The sequence below is a fragment of the Aulonocara sp. 'chitande type north' Nkhata Bay genome, linkage group LG6, assembly GCF_057382095.1.
Source record: "Aulonocara sp. 'chitande type north' Nkhata Bay isolate Kocher_YH1m ecotype deep benthic linkage group LG6, A_spYH_male_GT1.1, whole genome shotgun sequence".
Taxonomy (NCBI): domain Eukaryota; kingdom Metazoa; phylum Chordata; class Actinopteri; order Cichliformes; family Cichlidae; genus Aulonocara; species Aulonocara sp. 'chitande type north' Nkhata Bay.
This window is the reverse complement of record NC_141349.1, coordinates 22,101,825-22,117,190: the sequence shown is the minus strand read 5'-3', so window position 1 is coordinate 22,117,190 and position 15,366 is coordinate 22,101,825. Positions and strand designations below refer to the sequence as shown.

The 15,366-nt window shown below is 40.9% G+C and overlaps 1 protein-coding gene across 3 annotated transcripts; it reads left to right on the top strand.

Moving 5' to 3' along the window:
* Positions 1 to 167: 167 nt before the first annotated feature.
* Positions 168 to 15,346, top strand: LOC147327745 (inositol polyphosphate-4-phosphatase type I A-like). 3 transcript variants are annotated; one of them, XM_086295623.1, is made up of 7 exons: positions 168 to 1,198; positions 1,571 to 1,656; positions 3,911 to 4,094; positions 4,160 to 4,370; positions 5,438 to 11,786; positions 12,886 to 12,930; positions 13,489 to 15,346. In XM_086295623.1, exons 1-4 carry the CDS (start codon positions 1,076 to 1,078, stop codon positions 4,211 to 4,213), a joined length of 447 nt encoding a protein of 148 aa, XP_086151749.1. In that variant the 5' UTR covers positions 168 to 1,075; the 3' UTR covers positions 4,214 to 4,370; positions 5,438 to 11,786; positions 12,886 to 12,930; positions 13,489 to 15,346. The 3 variants fall into 3 exon arrangements, 2 of the variants coding, with proteins under 2 accessions (XP_086151749.1, XP_086151748.1); XM_086295622.1 differs by having other exon boundaries at positions 3,911 to 4,370; XR_015129878.1 differs by lacking the exon at positions 1,571 to 1,656 and having other exon boundaries at positions 170 to 1,198; positions 3,911 to 4,370; positions 5,438 to 10,967; positions 11,687 to 11,786.
* The last annotated feature ends 20 nt before the right edge of the window (positions 15,347 to 15,366 follow it).

Sequence of the window (15,366 nt, the reverse complement as noted above, 5' to 3'; positions counted from 1 at the left end):
GATGAGGTGGTTCGGGCAACTGACAAGGATGCCCCCTGGATACCTCCTGGGCGAGGTTTTCCGGGCAGACCCGGGACACGCTGGAGAGATTATATCTCTCGGCTGGCCTGGGAACGCCTTGGTGTTCCCCCGGATAAGCTGGAGGAGGTAGCTGGGGAGAGAGAGGTCTGGGCTTCTCTGCTTGGGCTGCTGCCCCCGCGACCCGGCTCCGGATAAAGTGGAAGAAAATGGATGGATGAATGAATCTTGAAAATGAACAAGTCTTCCAGTACAGAGTAAAATGTGAGAGTGAAAATATTGCGTGTACTTAAAACCCCTGGAGGGTCTTGGGTCGATTTGTGGCTATTTTCAAATTTTGATTACATGCCATTTGCACAGTGTTGAATGGACTATAGCCAAATTCTCCAAAAAAAAAGTTTGATATGATTTTATTTCAAAATTCAAGTCTGACTTCCTTCAATTAGCTTCAGTGGCTAAGCTACAGACAAACTTACACTATTGTGCTTAGTGGTCGATTTGTGCCCCATTGAAACCCATTATAAACGCTATTTTTCACTGCAAATTAATTACGGTCAAAGGGATCGTTGATGTTTAGCGTTCATTTTCATTTTGCAGGACGGGCCTTAGAGTTGTAATTTTTTTATTTGTCCACCGGGTGGCGCCCTTGCTCCACATTTGACCCCGGGCTGGAAAACAGCGGGCTGCTTAGATAGACCTGCGGGAAATGAAGCCTCATTTCCGGCGTGCAGCAGCGGCTTCGCCCGCTGATCGGGCGGGACAATTTTTTGGTCCCTAGGACCGTGAGAGGGTGCTTTTTTTTTTTTTAGTCAACAGGAAATGACGTATTTGTTGTCACGTGGTATCGAGCGTGTGTGCTGGAAAAACGGGTCCCCGGTGATCGTGCCCCGGTAACAATGGCGTGTCCAGCGGGGTGGCCTGGGGGGGCACAGGCCACCCCCCAAACCAGACTGGCCACCCCAGGTGCCACCCCAAAGGCAAAACAATAAAATTCAATCAAATATCAAATGTCCGATTATGTTTTCACGGTGACGCTCAGATATCCGAGTGTAAGTGAATGCAGCATCGCTTCTGCGCTATGCGCATCACGTTAGCAAAGGTAGGAGAGCCAAGCGCGAAAGATGGCACTGCAGGAAACAATTTTTCGGTGAAAGAAAATGAGGACAGAATAAATGTCCCGGTAAGTAATATCAAGTTTGTTGAGTTTAGTAAACTTCGGTGAAATTAGAATACCAAGGAAAAAAATAACACTTAAAGAATTATTGCAGCTGTGGAATATTTCAGACAGTATGCTACTGAGGGCAGCTAACATAAGAGTTATGCGTTATAAGATATAATCTAAGTTGTAACATTGCTGTATGGAGCTGCAAATTTGGTTGCAGGTTAACATAGCTGGACTGGCCATCGGGCATACCGGGGATATCCCCAGTGACTTATTTTTTATTTTTTTTGTAATGGCATGAACAATGAGAGGTGGTGGATTGGCCAGATGCAGGTCGATGTGTAGAAATAACTCCGTTGTTTGGTGGTGACTATGACGGGGCTTCCACAGAGGCAACAGGTGGATGAGGGAAGGGGAGGCAGGAGGAGAGACCCGAAGCAGCCACCAGTCCGAGTGTCAGGTGAACTGAACTTCAGGTAAGAAGTTATGACCTGCAGTCTATCTGGGTCAGATATAAACCAAGTTTAGGTGGAGTTTATTTTCATGTTGCTGACTTTTTACTGTCAGTTGCAATAACTCATACTGCGTTCTAGCCAGTTTGACGGAGTTTTTATACAGCTGGGTGGGTGCTATGATGTTACTGATAGTGAACTTTATTTTATTCATAAGGTTAGTAGAGTTGCCAACGGCTCCTTAAAAAAATGGAATGGTCCCTCATTCAGAGAAAATATTACACGTTTCGTATTGAGCTGAGAAGAGACGCAGTTTGTCCCGGACTTTAGCTAGAATGGAAAAAAGACACAAAGCTGGATTTATTCTGTCTTTATGCTGCACAGCTGCCTCTTCTCTCATTCTCTCCCCCTCCCTCTCCTGTTGCTACTTCAATCATGAAACTGATCAATGATCAGCTGATCGGCTTTTCTCTCTTGTTTATCGCCCACTTTGCGCCAGAAAGAGGAAACCAGCAGATGTTGCGCTAAACAACAGCAGCACGTTTAAGCTTGATCGGCTGTTGTTAGAATGTATTTAATATTAATTTCTAGTATCAGCTGATGTTTGCTGGAGCCACAGCTGTAAAGCTGCTGGTCATGATGTCTGTTTAGATATGTGGTGAGAGGGAAACATGAAGATGAAACCAGGAGATGTCCTTACTGAACCATCAGAGCTGAACAGGTGATGGAGAAACAGGTTTACCTTTTAGGTGACATGAATGAGTTGAAGGGAAGTTATGAACTGTTTCTGAGAGACAAATAACACCAGGATCCTTTTTTATGTAGCAGACAGCTGGTAACTGTGCAGGGGCGGGTCTAGCAAAGTTTTGCCAGGGGGCCAGGTAGGGCATTAACAGGGAAAGGTGGGCACAAAGAAATACTTTTCTTTCTTATTCTCATTTAAAATACCTAGTTTTTATTAAATAATTATCTAAATCTTACAACCAAAGTTTTTATCTGACGTAAAATGTATAGAAATCATACATATACCAACAAGACTGTACATCACTGTCACAACAGGGTTTGTTTTCAGTCAAAGTCTTTATGGCTTTACTACCTGGTGGGTCGGTCTGTAGTAAAAATGCCCAATTTTTTTGTCCCAGTCCAGCCCTGCAGGTTAATACTGGCAGTGTCACCATGCCAGCTGACTGTATTTTATCATCAGCCAGTGTTGTTCTTTATCAATATTACCAAAGTTTACCATAAGGCAGCATAGAAAGTATTTACTTGCTTTCAGGTTTCATTCAAATGTTAGTCTTTTCAGTTGTTTCCCCACTTTTTTCCTGTTTCAAAATCAAACACCAGTTTGTGAGAAGATTATCTTCTTTTTTTAACAGGCAGATAAAGTTTTGCATTGGCATTGGCTAATTTGTCAATTGTTTGTTACAAATGTTCGTATTTTAATTTTCAAAAATGTTTTTGCCCAAAACATATGTGCACTATATGTCAGTAAAAATACTATGCAAATATTGTTGTCCTTGACTGCTGAGTAAACACTGACAAAGCACTGATTGTATCTCTTGTACTTTATCAACGCAGTATCTAAAAACTTTGCACCGTAGTGGTTAAAATCTCATTCTAATAAGAGTTAAAAGTGCATTTGGTTATTAGGTTTATAGGATTATTGAATTATGGTTAAGGGTTGGTAGAATTTTTTTTTAAAACATTATCTGCCAATTAAATCTGCCACCCTTCTCCAAATCTGTGCCCCTACCTGGCCCCCCCAACAAAAATTTTCTAGACACGCCACTGTACACAGATGGTCTGAATTTGTGAAGCGAGTGGTATCGCATTTATCGAAGTCGGCTCCTCGTTGTTTTTTCTAAGCCACGATTAGGCTCATTGAGAGCAGGCATGTGCATGCAGACAGTGTTTGTTTTTACATCTGGTGGGTAACGTCCCTCCCTATATTTTTGGAACAGTACCTCTGAAGCTTGATTTAGATTTCTGCAGGAAATTTACGTTCTAACTTCAGATGTAACACCTCTTAACACTAAACCGGTCCATCATGCTGTTGTTTCCAGTTACAGCGTATATTTCCTGCTGAAGCATATTTCAGGCATAAGACAGAAACATTACAAAAATATACACCTGCAGGCCACTCTATTGTCTTTATTTGACTAAATGCACTAAATTGCTGCCACAAGCTTTTGAACACATGTACCTAATAAAGTGGCTGGTGAGTGTCCTCAGTCCCAGCTCGGATACAGATGTGTCGGTGTGTCTTTGTTCCCTGCAGTAGTGCCCTCTCCAGCTCAGTCATCATCCACATACCCCAGGACACTGTCCGAGCCAAAGAGATCATCGCCTACGTCAACACGCTGAAGACTCAGGTCAGCTATTACGCAGAGAGGCTGTCTCAAGCTGCCAAAGACCAATCGGCCAGCGGACTGGAGTGGACGCTCGCCAGTCTGGTTGACAAGGTACTAAAAGTGTTTGACGTTACGTGGGGACGCTTCATATTTCATTCATACCCTCTTCCTTTCAGACCCGTCAGCTGGTGGCAGTGTGCGGCTGCAAGCTGCTAGCTTCAGCTATTTAGGCCCTGAACGCAGTACGAGTACATCGCAACCAAAGCTTCTCCTTCCGCTGAGTCTGAACAAGTAGTGCTCCGCAATGACCAGGATACGCTGAGAGCAAAGTACAGCGATCACAACAGCCAGTCGTCACTGCACGTGGACTGGCACGAAGAGGAGTGGGTGAGTTGATCAGCAGTTATTGGCTGTTTTCTGATTCCAGATTTTTTATTTCTTTAGCATGACAACAGACAAGCTTAGTTTCTTGGCACACATTGTGGATACAGCTTGATATCTTAACTACACTCTGAACTCTGTTTTTCTTTTCTTGTTGCTTCTTCTTCTTCTTGAGTCATCCCTCTCATGTTGATTTCCAGCTCAGGTCACTCCTTACTTTTAAGAAGTTGGAGGATTCGTGAGCAGATTTTTCCTTCACCATATCAGCCGACTTTATTCTATGAGAAAATACTCTTAAATGACTCGTCTTTAAAAAGTGTTCAGTGTTTTATGTCTGGTCTGTGTGTCATCTTTGTCTTTACAATGTTGCAGCAATACTTTAGTAATGATATGATATGATATGATATGATATGATATGATATGATATGATATACCTTTATTAGTCCCACAAGGGGAAATTTAAATGTTGGTTTAGTGTAAGCTCAGCTTTTTAACTAATGTAAGAAGTGTTATGACTGACTCGTTTTTAATACCTAAATCTGGCCTCAGTGCACAAACCTAAATGAATCGGTACATATGAAAGCGCCCAAGTCACGAGCTGTGTTCAAGGACATGGATAAAACAAAAAGGTTCAAATTTGTGCCCAAAAACCCCACAAATCAGTGTCACTGTTTTAAAATCTGCTGCGAGACCGCTCTAAATGTCAGCTTTTTCTTTACGTAAAGACTGGGGTCTGTAACATATCAGCTCGTTTCTTATTTATTAAAGAACATGCCTGACACCAGGCTTTTGAGTTAACGGCTCCATTCGATCTCTGCAAGTATTTTTAAGTATTTTTAGGTTCTTTCCAGCAGGATTTGTGGCTAGTTCTGGAGCTTGACCCTAAAAGATTTCAGTGTGTCGGTGCTTCTGCTTTCCCTGTTGTCCTTCTCTTCCGTCTTTATTTCTGTTTCTGTCAAATTTAAAAACAACTGCACTCTGAAATACACACTCTTTGCAAGATGTTGTCTAAACTAGTGGTTGGAAGGCATATTTGTGTTTGGTCTCTGATGGTTTATTTACACTTTTTGCAGGCCACGCCCACAGACTACAGCGCCATGATGAGCAACAAAGCCAAGAAGTCTATTGACTTCCTTCTGATGCAGGACACCGCCCCGACGATAGCCACGGACGTGTCACTGCAGTACCGCCTCGACATCGTCTTCTGCCAAACGGTCACCTACACATATTTTAATTATTGTATGTCTGAGCTGATGCGTTTATCCTGGAGTGACTCAGAGTGAAGGAGAAGGCCAAGAAGAAGTGTAAATATCATAGAAGCAAGGAGTTCAGAGCTCTACGACTTAGTGTCTTTATGGTATTTATGTGTGTAATGGAGACCAGGGGTTCCATTACCCTTACTTGTATTTTTATTAATTGACTGACTGATTTGTATTTAAAAACCGTAATGAAGAAAAACACACACTGGTTGATTGTGATTCTTTATTAGGCTTTTTGGGTTGTTATTTAAGTGACTTGTTAAAGGTGAAGAGACAGGGGGACTGGCCATCCTACCTGTGTCAGGAAAAGAACCTGTGTTAGAGCTGTTCACATTTAATCATTTGTCTGTAACCTAAATTAGTTGTATATGTAAAAAGAGAAGTGTTAACAGTACTCACTTTGTAAAGAGTAAAAGCAGCTCAATCACCTGCTTATGAGCTCCTGGAGAAAACCAATGTGCCAGGCTAGGGGAGTGTGTGTTGGAGTGATTTTGTTAAAAGTTGTCATTATTGTGCTTGGACCTTGTCTTGAACTGTATGTTCAGATATTTTCTGTTCCTCCCCCACATGTAGGATGTTGGGGATGTTACTAGCTATAGTTTTCAACTGCAGGCACAATCTATATAAGATTCTGGTTTCCTTATTTGGTAAGGAATGTTCACTTCCTGCCCTTTATGGGCTCACCATGTAAATGGTGGACTGTTAGAGAGGTTAAGCCATATACGAGGTTGAGGGGAGATGACCCTTTTATGACTAGAGATGCGGTTAAAATGTTTGTAAGCAGGAAGTCACGTATACAGACACACATACACTCTCTCTCACTCACACACACACACACACACACACACACACACACACACACACACACACACAGTGCCTTAGCTTTTACCACACAACATATGGGGTTTACAATGGGCGGTTGTGTAACTGTTTTCATTCAATAAAAGGCTGCGAGTGGAGGCTGGAGTTGGAGTTGTCTGAGTTTGGGTGTAGAGCTTGCAACTCTGAGAATCCGACCAGGCTTCCCCTGCACAAGTAAAAACCAATCGAACTCTGATTGTCTTACTTTGTTCTGAGTCAGCGAGGGCTGAAACCTAACTGTGGTTAAGGTGTTTTAATGCAGCGGTCCCCAACCGCCGGGCCACGGACCGTCGTTTGGTCGAGAGATGAGGCTCGGGTGTGAAATGTATGGTTTTCAGAGTTTTTATCGTTTTTTATCGTTATTTTGTTATCGTTTTTATCGTTAACTCTGTTTTCCTGGGTCTTTCACGTGTGTTATGAATAAATCTTCTTTTTTTCCGGTACCGGTACTAGTTTTATTTTGTTGTATTTATCTGTGACACCTTAAAGGCCGGTCCGTGAAAATATTGTCGGGCATAAACCGGTCCGTGGCGCAAAAAAGGTTGGGGACCGCTGTTTTAATGTATATAGAAGAGACTGAAGTTTATATGTTATGGAATTATTTATAGGACTTGTTACAAATCTTCATATGTCTATGATGTGTTATATCAGCCCGTTCTCACTCCCGAGGCGTAACATGTCGACGTTTTGTCACGTCCCGCGGCGTTCCTGAGGAATGTGAAAGGAGACCTTCGGCGTTCTTATGGTACGCGGCGGGCTATGGCTGGAATCCAGTTCAATGACGCTCCCGCGGTAATAGACGTTCCAGCCCTGTATTCCAGCCCTAAACCTAACCTTATCCCTAGCCCTGACCATAACCTTATTCCTGACCTTAACCAGGACTTTAATGATGTTAAATAGCGTGTTTCTAAGCGATTTGAAGAAAAAGAGCGAACATGTGTAGGTTCAGTCCAGACGGTTCTCATATTTCCTCTTTTTTCCGAGGTCGTCATTCAGGAACGTGGTGGGTAGCCAAAAACGTAATATGGTGACGATTTGTCACCTAGCGTAAAATGTTACGCTTTGGGAGTGAGAACGTGTTGGTTATATTGTAGTGGTTTTCTTATGGGGAGGGTTTTGTTTCCCTTTGGTTTGCTGACCCCCAGACTTGGTCTATTCCAGATGCTCACCTGAATCAGGTAGAGTATAACAGGAAGCCATTTGCTTTTCAGAAGGGTTGGATTCTTTGCTGTATCACCATGTGTTCTCATTAATAAAGTACATTTTACTCCAGTCTCGTGCTATTTTAGTGGAAGTGACCCATGACCGTCGGCCAAAACTGACAATATGACTATTAAAAGTCTGAGTAATACTGTAATTTTCTGCTGCTCATTCCTGTGCAATATCCCATCTGACCTCCCGTCATATTTCTTTTCAAGATTTTCTTATTTAATCACTAGTGTACATATATTTATAGATACATATATATATATATTTAGTCATCTTTTCTCTTTTACCACGTCTTTCAAATATTTTGCTCTTTACTATTTTTCTATTTTTTATTTTATTTTATTATATTTTATTATATTTTCTTCTACTGTACCATGCTGCTGAGTGACTGCTGCTCGTCAAACACATTTCATTGCAATGTTGACCCTGTGCTAACTTGCATATGACAAATAAAACTGAAAACAGTAAAGGCAAAGGGAACACATCAAGTAAGGATTTCACACTCCCACTCACAACGGCACTTTCAAAGCATAAAGCCAAATGCTTCAAAATTTCATTTTGAAGCATTTTAAAAATGAATGTGTTTGAGTTTCATTGCTCCAAAGCAATGTTTTCATATAAGCAAGATAACAACCAGTTTGCAACCATGTAAGTACAGTCCTCTATTGTGAACAGACGTGTTGGCAATCTGTCTGCGTTTATAAATTAGACAACAGTTATTTGCAGATCTTCATCAATCTGCCTGAGAGTGATTGCAGTCGGTCTGAGTTGGACTGCAACTGTTTTGAGTCAGGTTGCCTCCAAGGAGGCAGTTTATTATTTTCCTTTCCTAGTTGGACAGATGGCTGTTGTTTTGTTTTTACTGTAGTGTGCTGGGCCATTAATGGCTCAGGGGCTGCAGCGTATCCGCGCCAACACCTAAGGCCAACGTGGAATCACCGGTCAGACTAACATAAAGAAAGAATCTGTTAAATTACACATTTGTATTCATTAAGTCACAGACAATGAAAACAAGCAGAAATCAAGATGTAATATTTTTATAATTTTATTGATGTTAAATTAAAGTCCCAGCTTAGTTATGTTATCAGTGCAAGTCACTTCAATCTGTATAGCACCAAAGGAAACAATGGTGTTTTCAAGGTGCTTCACACTGTAAGGTAACAACTTACAGTATTAAAAAGAAAACCCCAAAAGAACAAACCCCTCTGAGCAAGCACGAGGCGACAGTGGGAAGGAAAAACTCCCTTTTAAGAGGAAGAAACCTTCGACAGAACCAGGCTCAGGGCGGGGTGGCCATCTGCCGCGACCATTCCTGGGGATTTCAAAAATGACTTGATCTGATCTAAATGTAAAACTAGCTCATTTAAAGTGTCCAGTGAGTTTTAGAAAATATTTTGCTGTTGATATCACGATGTCACTATAAAGTGGAAACTTTGTTTCTTCCCTTACACCTCCCAAAAAATGCACGCACCGATGAGAAGCACTTAGATATGCAACTTGGTTCTGTGAATATCTTTCTTTTGAAAGTTTTAACAATATCTTCATCAAGATTTTGGAAGTTTAATTGCCAGAATGTCACCAAAGATGCATGCTTCCATCTTTTACAGAGGGATTTGAAAACCCTCTCGCTGAGTTTCTTGAACTTCTCTGGTGGGATTTTGTCGTATCTGGCCCTGATTTCAGTCCAGATTTTCATGGTAAGCCGGTTGGAGATAGCTTCAGCACTTTCAATGCTGAAGACTGTGCCTGATTTTTTTGCAACCTGGGAAATCAGTCCTTCCACAAAGAGTTCCACTGAAAATCTGCATCTTTCTTTCTTTTCATATGATTCCAGTCTATCAGTAACTGTTACTGCCAACAGGTGTTCTTGGAATACTGAAGTAGTTATGATATTAAATATTGGTTGTTCCATTAAATTCATTGAATCCTCCTCCCCACTCCTCCCCATTTCCAATGATATTAGTGACAATTTATGTAATTTGTCACAAATATCAGTGAAAATCGCATTAGCAATGCAGTCAAAATAATTCTGCACTTTTCGGTCTAAATGCAAATCCATCCCCTTGAATTTGTCCAAGAGTAGATCCAACAAACGTTTTTGGTGAGAATGAGGGCACTTTAAAAGTTTACCAAGCTTTGAAAGCACAGCCTGAATTAATGTCTCTAACCATCTTTCAAAGTCTAAGGTTTTTTCAGGTGGCTCACAGTCTACAGAAGATCTGTGATGCTGTATCTTTTTATATGACTCCGTTTGACTTACGTTTGTTAACGGTGGGATGCTGGCTTCATGTTCAACACAGGATTTCTGCTGCTGGGGATCTGGAATTGGATTGTTTTCTGGTTTTGCAGCACTGTGTTGGTCAGCATTTTGACAGCTTTCTTCTGTGTTAGCTGTTTCTTGGCTGTTAGCATCTATATTCTGTGCTGTATCAAACTCCTGCTCAGCAGAATCGTCCAAAAATTTCACACGTGACAAAACCGTTTTGGGTTTTGCAGCACTGTGTTGGTCAGCATTTTGACAGCTTTCTTCTGTGTTAGCTGTTTCTTGGCTGTTAGCATCTATATTCTGTGCTGTATCAAACTCCTGCTCAGCAGAATCGTCCAAAAATTTCACACGTGACAAAACCGTTTTGCCAGTAGTGGTGTGGACAGAACAGTTTTCATGTACACGGGAGTTCTGGGAAGACCTCAGTGGTGATACTGCTACTGACTGTGCACACAGGTCCATTACGTCCTCTACAAAACCTACAAGCCGCTTAGCGGTGAAGCAATCCGGATAGCCTGAGATAAGCTCTCCCCACTGCTTGATCGAAAAACTACTGAACAAGTTATTCAAGAGGGATACCAAAGCATGTACTGTAGAATTATCCCCATTGGTCTGAACTGTTTCATCATTTGTCATTGTGTTACAGTTCGAGCTTGCCATTTCACTTTTTTGTTTTTTATGTCTAAAATGTTGTTTTGTGTTAAACTCCGTGTTTGAACGTTTAAAGCGCTGCTGTCCCGCTGTGTGAATGCGTTTCAACTGAACAGCCAGGTCTATATATAAGGTCGGTTTAAGGTTTCTTTGTAACGTCACCTGACGTTTCTTTGTAACGTCACCAGTCAAAGGACTGGCCCGCCCCGTCATAACGAAAGGGGCGGGACAAATCTGTTGCTTAGCAACTGAAAAAAAGGCACACCGCGCTGAATGCTACATCCGGCCTGCGACGGTACACCGCCTCCGCACCACCGTTTAAACATGAAGTGTGGATGTTAGAAGATCCCAAATATGGTGAGCTACTGGGAAATTACTCACGTTTTTGTTCTTGAGAGTGAGCGATAATAAGCGACATTTTATTGAGAAATTACAGTAGTCTGTCTACAAAAACTACAAAAATGACCTAAATAAGACAGAAGTACACATTCATTTTTATCGTTTTGTCAACAACAGGGCGCATGAGGTTTGTTCAGTATTTGTTGTGTCTACAAGGCTCAGGCGCCCCCATGAAGTGTCTTATTTGTATAGTTGAAAGCATTATAAAGGAACGCAAAACTAAATTACATATAATTATAATTCTTGGCACTTTCTGGTGTGTGTGAGTTAGTGTTTCTCTTTTATGATTTGTGGGTCCAGCATCAAATTTAGAATCCTTCCCATCACACATGAGGTCTTGAATAATCATCTTATTTTAAAGACCTCGTAGTTTGATAGTTTGCTCTCAGACTGTGGGCTTCCTTGTGGTTTTTAGAATATTTAGAAGTAGAAGGGGATCATCCTTCTGTGGAACCAGCTCCCAGTTTGAATGCAGGAGACGGACACTATCTCTACTTTTAAGATTAAGTTTCAAAGTTACCTTTTTGCCAACGCATATAGCTAGGGCTGAATCAGGTGACCATGAATCCTCCCTTAGTTACCCTGGGACTACCCTGCTGGGGGATTCCCACCATGTGTTTATACACCTCTCTGCATTCAATAATTAGTTCTTGTTCATCTCTGGCTCTCGTCCACAGTGTGTCTTTTGTCCCCTTTTTCGTCTCCTCATCCCCAAAGGGTCGCAGCGGGCTGCCCCTCCCTGACCGTGGTTCTGCCAGAGGGTGCTTCCTGTTAAAAGTGAGTTGTTCCTTCCCACTGTATTGAGGTTTTTTCTTTTTAATTGTAGACTTTCTACCTTACAATCTATACCACCTCGAGGAGACTGTTGTTGTGATTCAGCTCTGCATAAATACAATTAAATCGAATTAAGTGGGTTCAGCTGTTTTGTGAAATAAATGTGAGTGACATGGTAAGTAATAGCCTGCATGTAACTCATGGTAAGAAGAGCAATATCGCCCCCTCCTGGTTCAACCTTTTTTTCTTTGCAGTAATCTTTCCAATAATAATACATATGCACTAACCTCATGCTTGCTGTTAACAATAGCCTAAAGACACAAAATCAAGTTTAGTTTTTTCCTTAAGTTTATGTTTTTTTTTATATGGTTGGCATTTATTTTGTTTCTTTTTAATAATTATATTGATTCTATTGATTGTTTGCCAAGCACTGAGGTCTCTGCTTAGACTGTGCTACTGGGATCACTGATTTAAAAATGAGGCAAAAGCACCAAAGTTGTGCTCAAAAATAGTACAGTGAGCTACAACCTGTTGCTGTAGTAATTCTAACACACTTATTGTTTTTAAATACATACATGTTTAGTTCTTTTAAACCTAATTATATATATATATATTTTTTGCAAAAGTGTCACCTAAACACCCAAATATACGTAATTCAAAACTTACTTTAATTATTACCCATTTGGCTGGTAACATGGACCCAGTCTGATGGATAGTTACTGAACAGATAGTCTTTTCTTTAAAGGCTGCATTCAGAGCAAATCATTGTAAAAACAAGACAAGTCAATAAAAAACAAGTAATAACTATAATACTAAACTACAATAGAGAGAAAATCCAGTAAATATAATTATATTATGTAAAAAATATACAAATATTTACCTCTAATTTAAAAAGACATTACAAGGGTACTAGTTTCATTTTAATCTAAACATAATCTAAATTGACACTAAATCAGTTTAAATATTACAGCTGAAGGTGATTTTAATAAATGTACTGCTGCTTGACTTTGTTTTACTACTGCAGTATAATTTATCATGTACAAAAGCTCCAAATGTTGTTTCTCTGACTTAATGTTCTGATGACGTTTGTGTTACTTTGCAGGAAATAGTCAGGACCCAGATGAACCTGTGCTGGAATTCAGTGTGGGTGAGTAATATGAGCATTTATGAAGGCTGTCCATGACCTGTAATTAAATTTAGCGTCATTAGTGCCACTCATTGCAAGTGACAGTGCACATGCTTTCAGCATGGAGTCTGCTCTTATGGTAGCAAAATAAATTCAGAAAATCTCCATCAAAAAGCAGCTCAGCAGCAGAAATATATATGGTCAGCTGGTTGTGAGTTAATGAGCATGTGAAATCAGTGTGAACATTTTGAAACAACAACTCTCCAACCTCGTAATTGTAAGACTGCCTGTGCAGCCACAGGAGCCTTCAGAGAGTCTTCCTGCTTGTCTCTTGGGTTGATTTGCTCATGTTTTCTCACCCAGTCAATGACTGTAAAAGGGCTGGACTAATTGGAGGCAGGTGTAATTGATTGCACTGATATGCTAGTCTACTTATAGCCCACATTACAAACACTGCTGTGTTATTTTGTCTCTCAGTGCAGGTATGTAATGTGACAAAACCTCTAATGATCTGATATGTTTGGGATGGATGGGCTGTGAATTATATAGTGAATTGTCTTATTTTGTCGCTCTGTGCAGGCTTTCTACTTACAGGGTGGTGGGTCTCAGAGGACAATTGCTACCCCTGTTGAAGTGAACAACGTGTGGAGTGCAACTGGCTTTGTGGCATAGCTGGCTCTGGCCTTGGACTGTGTGTTTTTACTTTGTACCTAAATGGGACACTGGACTTTTAACTACTATTCATTGTGTTTATAAATAAAATTTTAGAATTTTATTGACTGTCATCTTTTTGCCCACGGTGGAGACGGTTGGTCAGACCTAGAATCTGTGTGTGTGTGTGTGTGTGTGTGTGTGTGTGTCATCAGCAGGGTTTTGCATAAAAGAGTGTGAGCAGGTCAAAAGGTCAATTCATTTATTGTAGTTTTATGGCAGCACCCTCTAGTGGCCTTGAAGCAAACAGTCTCCTAACTAAGCCATGGCATCTCTGGTCTCTCCTACTTTTGTGTGCTCTGCTGGAGGAGCAGCATTGGATCTAGTGATACTGAGTAAGCTGATTAGGACAGGCCTGGAGAAATGTGGTTTGCATGAAGTATCAGGAAAAAAACAACCTTGTATTGTAAAATAATAATACACGAATAATAAATACTTTTCATGACATTCAGATTTCTGGACTCACGAGTTCATAGAACATTAATGTTACGAAACATTGAGAAGTCTTAAAACTACATTGTATACTTATTATTTATTTACTTTAATCAGATTTGACTGGTATTTTTAAACATTACGTTTTTGTTCCTTCAACTATTGTATTTAAGCTTATGACTCACTCACAGTATGTTTATATAACTGCCTAAAAAACGGTGAGGATGTGGCCGCAGTGGCTGAGAAGCAAGAACTTTGCTTTGTCTTTTTTTTTTTTTTTTTAAATTGGGAAGCATAAATGAACATACCAGAAAACCCTGCACGAAGGAGCCATATTTGTTTTTTGTGTGTGCATAAGATGAAGCTTTAGTATTATTACACATATGATAAGGATGTTAGCATGCAACACACAAACTCAAGTGGTGTTGCCAAGATAGTTGCTGACTGGCAAGAAACTTCTAGAAGAAATCTGGTGACAGTCCAAAGCACAAATGAACATGTTTAATACTCGTGCAAGACCCTGTGGGAAGGTGCCAGATTGCTGTATTTTGTGTGAATCAGGAAAAGTGCACGGTGATGACTAAAGCTTATAAAACATCTCTCTCCTTATGTGTGCATATATGAGAAAGAAAATTCTGCCAAAGCAACTTTAGCTTCTTGCAAGCATCAGTACACAAAGGATGCTAACACAAAGCTAGCCAAGAACCAAGAGTGATTTTAAAGTTGAACGTATGCCGACCCCAGCAGCCAAAGGGAGCTCCGGGGAGAGCTTCTTGGGGTCCAGTGATGTGTCCTGAAGAGACGACATGAGCTCTCCCTCCTGTAGGCCCACCCCAGCAGTAGGTGCTGTCTGTCTCATTCCGAGTTAACTGCTACTCCTCTACATCTAAACGAGCCAGTTGAGGAGGTTCAGGCATCTGACAAGGGTGCCTCTTGAACGCCTCCTGGGTGAGATGTTCCAGGCATGTCCCACCAGGACAGACAGGACACACCCAGGACATGTTGGGGAGATCACAGCACTCAGCAGAGAATGCCTCAGTGTCCCCCAAATAATGGAGGAGCTGGCTCGGGAGAGTAAGGTCTGGGTCTTCTCTGCTTATGCTACTGCCACCGAAACTGGACACCAGATAAGCTCAGAAAAATGAACAACCTGTTTAAATAAAGGTTAATTTAAAAAAAAATGTTTGTCATTAGCTAGTCTGTGTACATGTACTTCTTCTCCAGTGTTGAAAATGTTAAACTCACAACCTGCACATTTTCTGGTTGCATCATCAAATAAATACCCCCAAAAGTAGTCTGAGTACTTTTACACTG

Bases quoted from the DNA above. Each gene is read 5' to 3' on its own strand.
- LOC147327745 (XM_086295622.1), top strand. From the start codon at position 1,076: ATGCAGCATCGCTTCTGCGCTATGCGCATCACGTTAGCAAAGGTAGGA. The intron at 1,199-1,570 runs GTAAGTAATATC...GGGCTTCCACAG, and splicing joins AGGACAGAATAAATGTCCCG to AGGCAACAGGTGGATGAGGG. The intron at 1,657-3,910 runs GTAAGAAGTTAT...TGTTCCCTGCAG, and splicing joins TCAGGTGAACTGAACTTCAG to TAGTGCCCTCTCCAGCTCAG.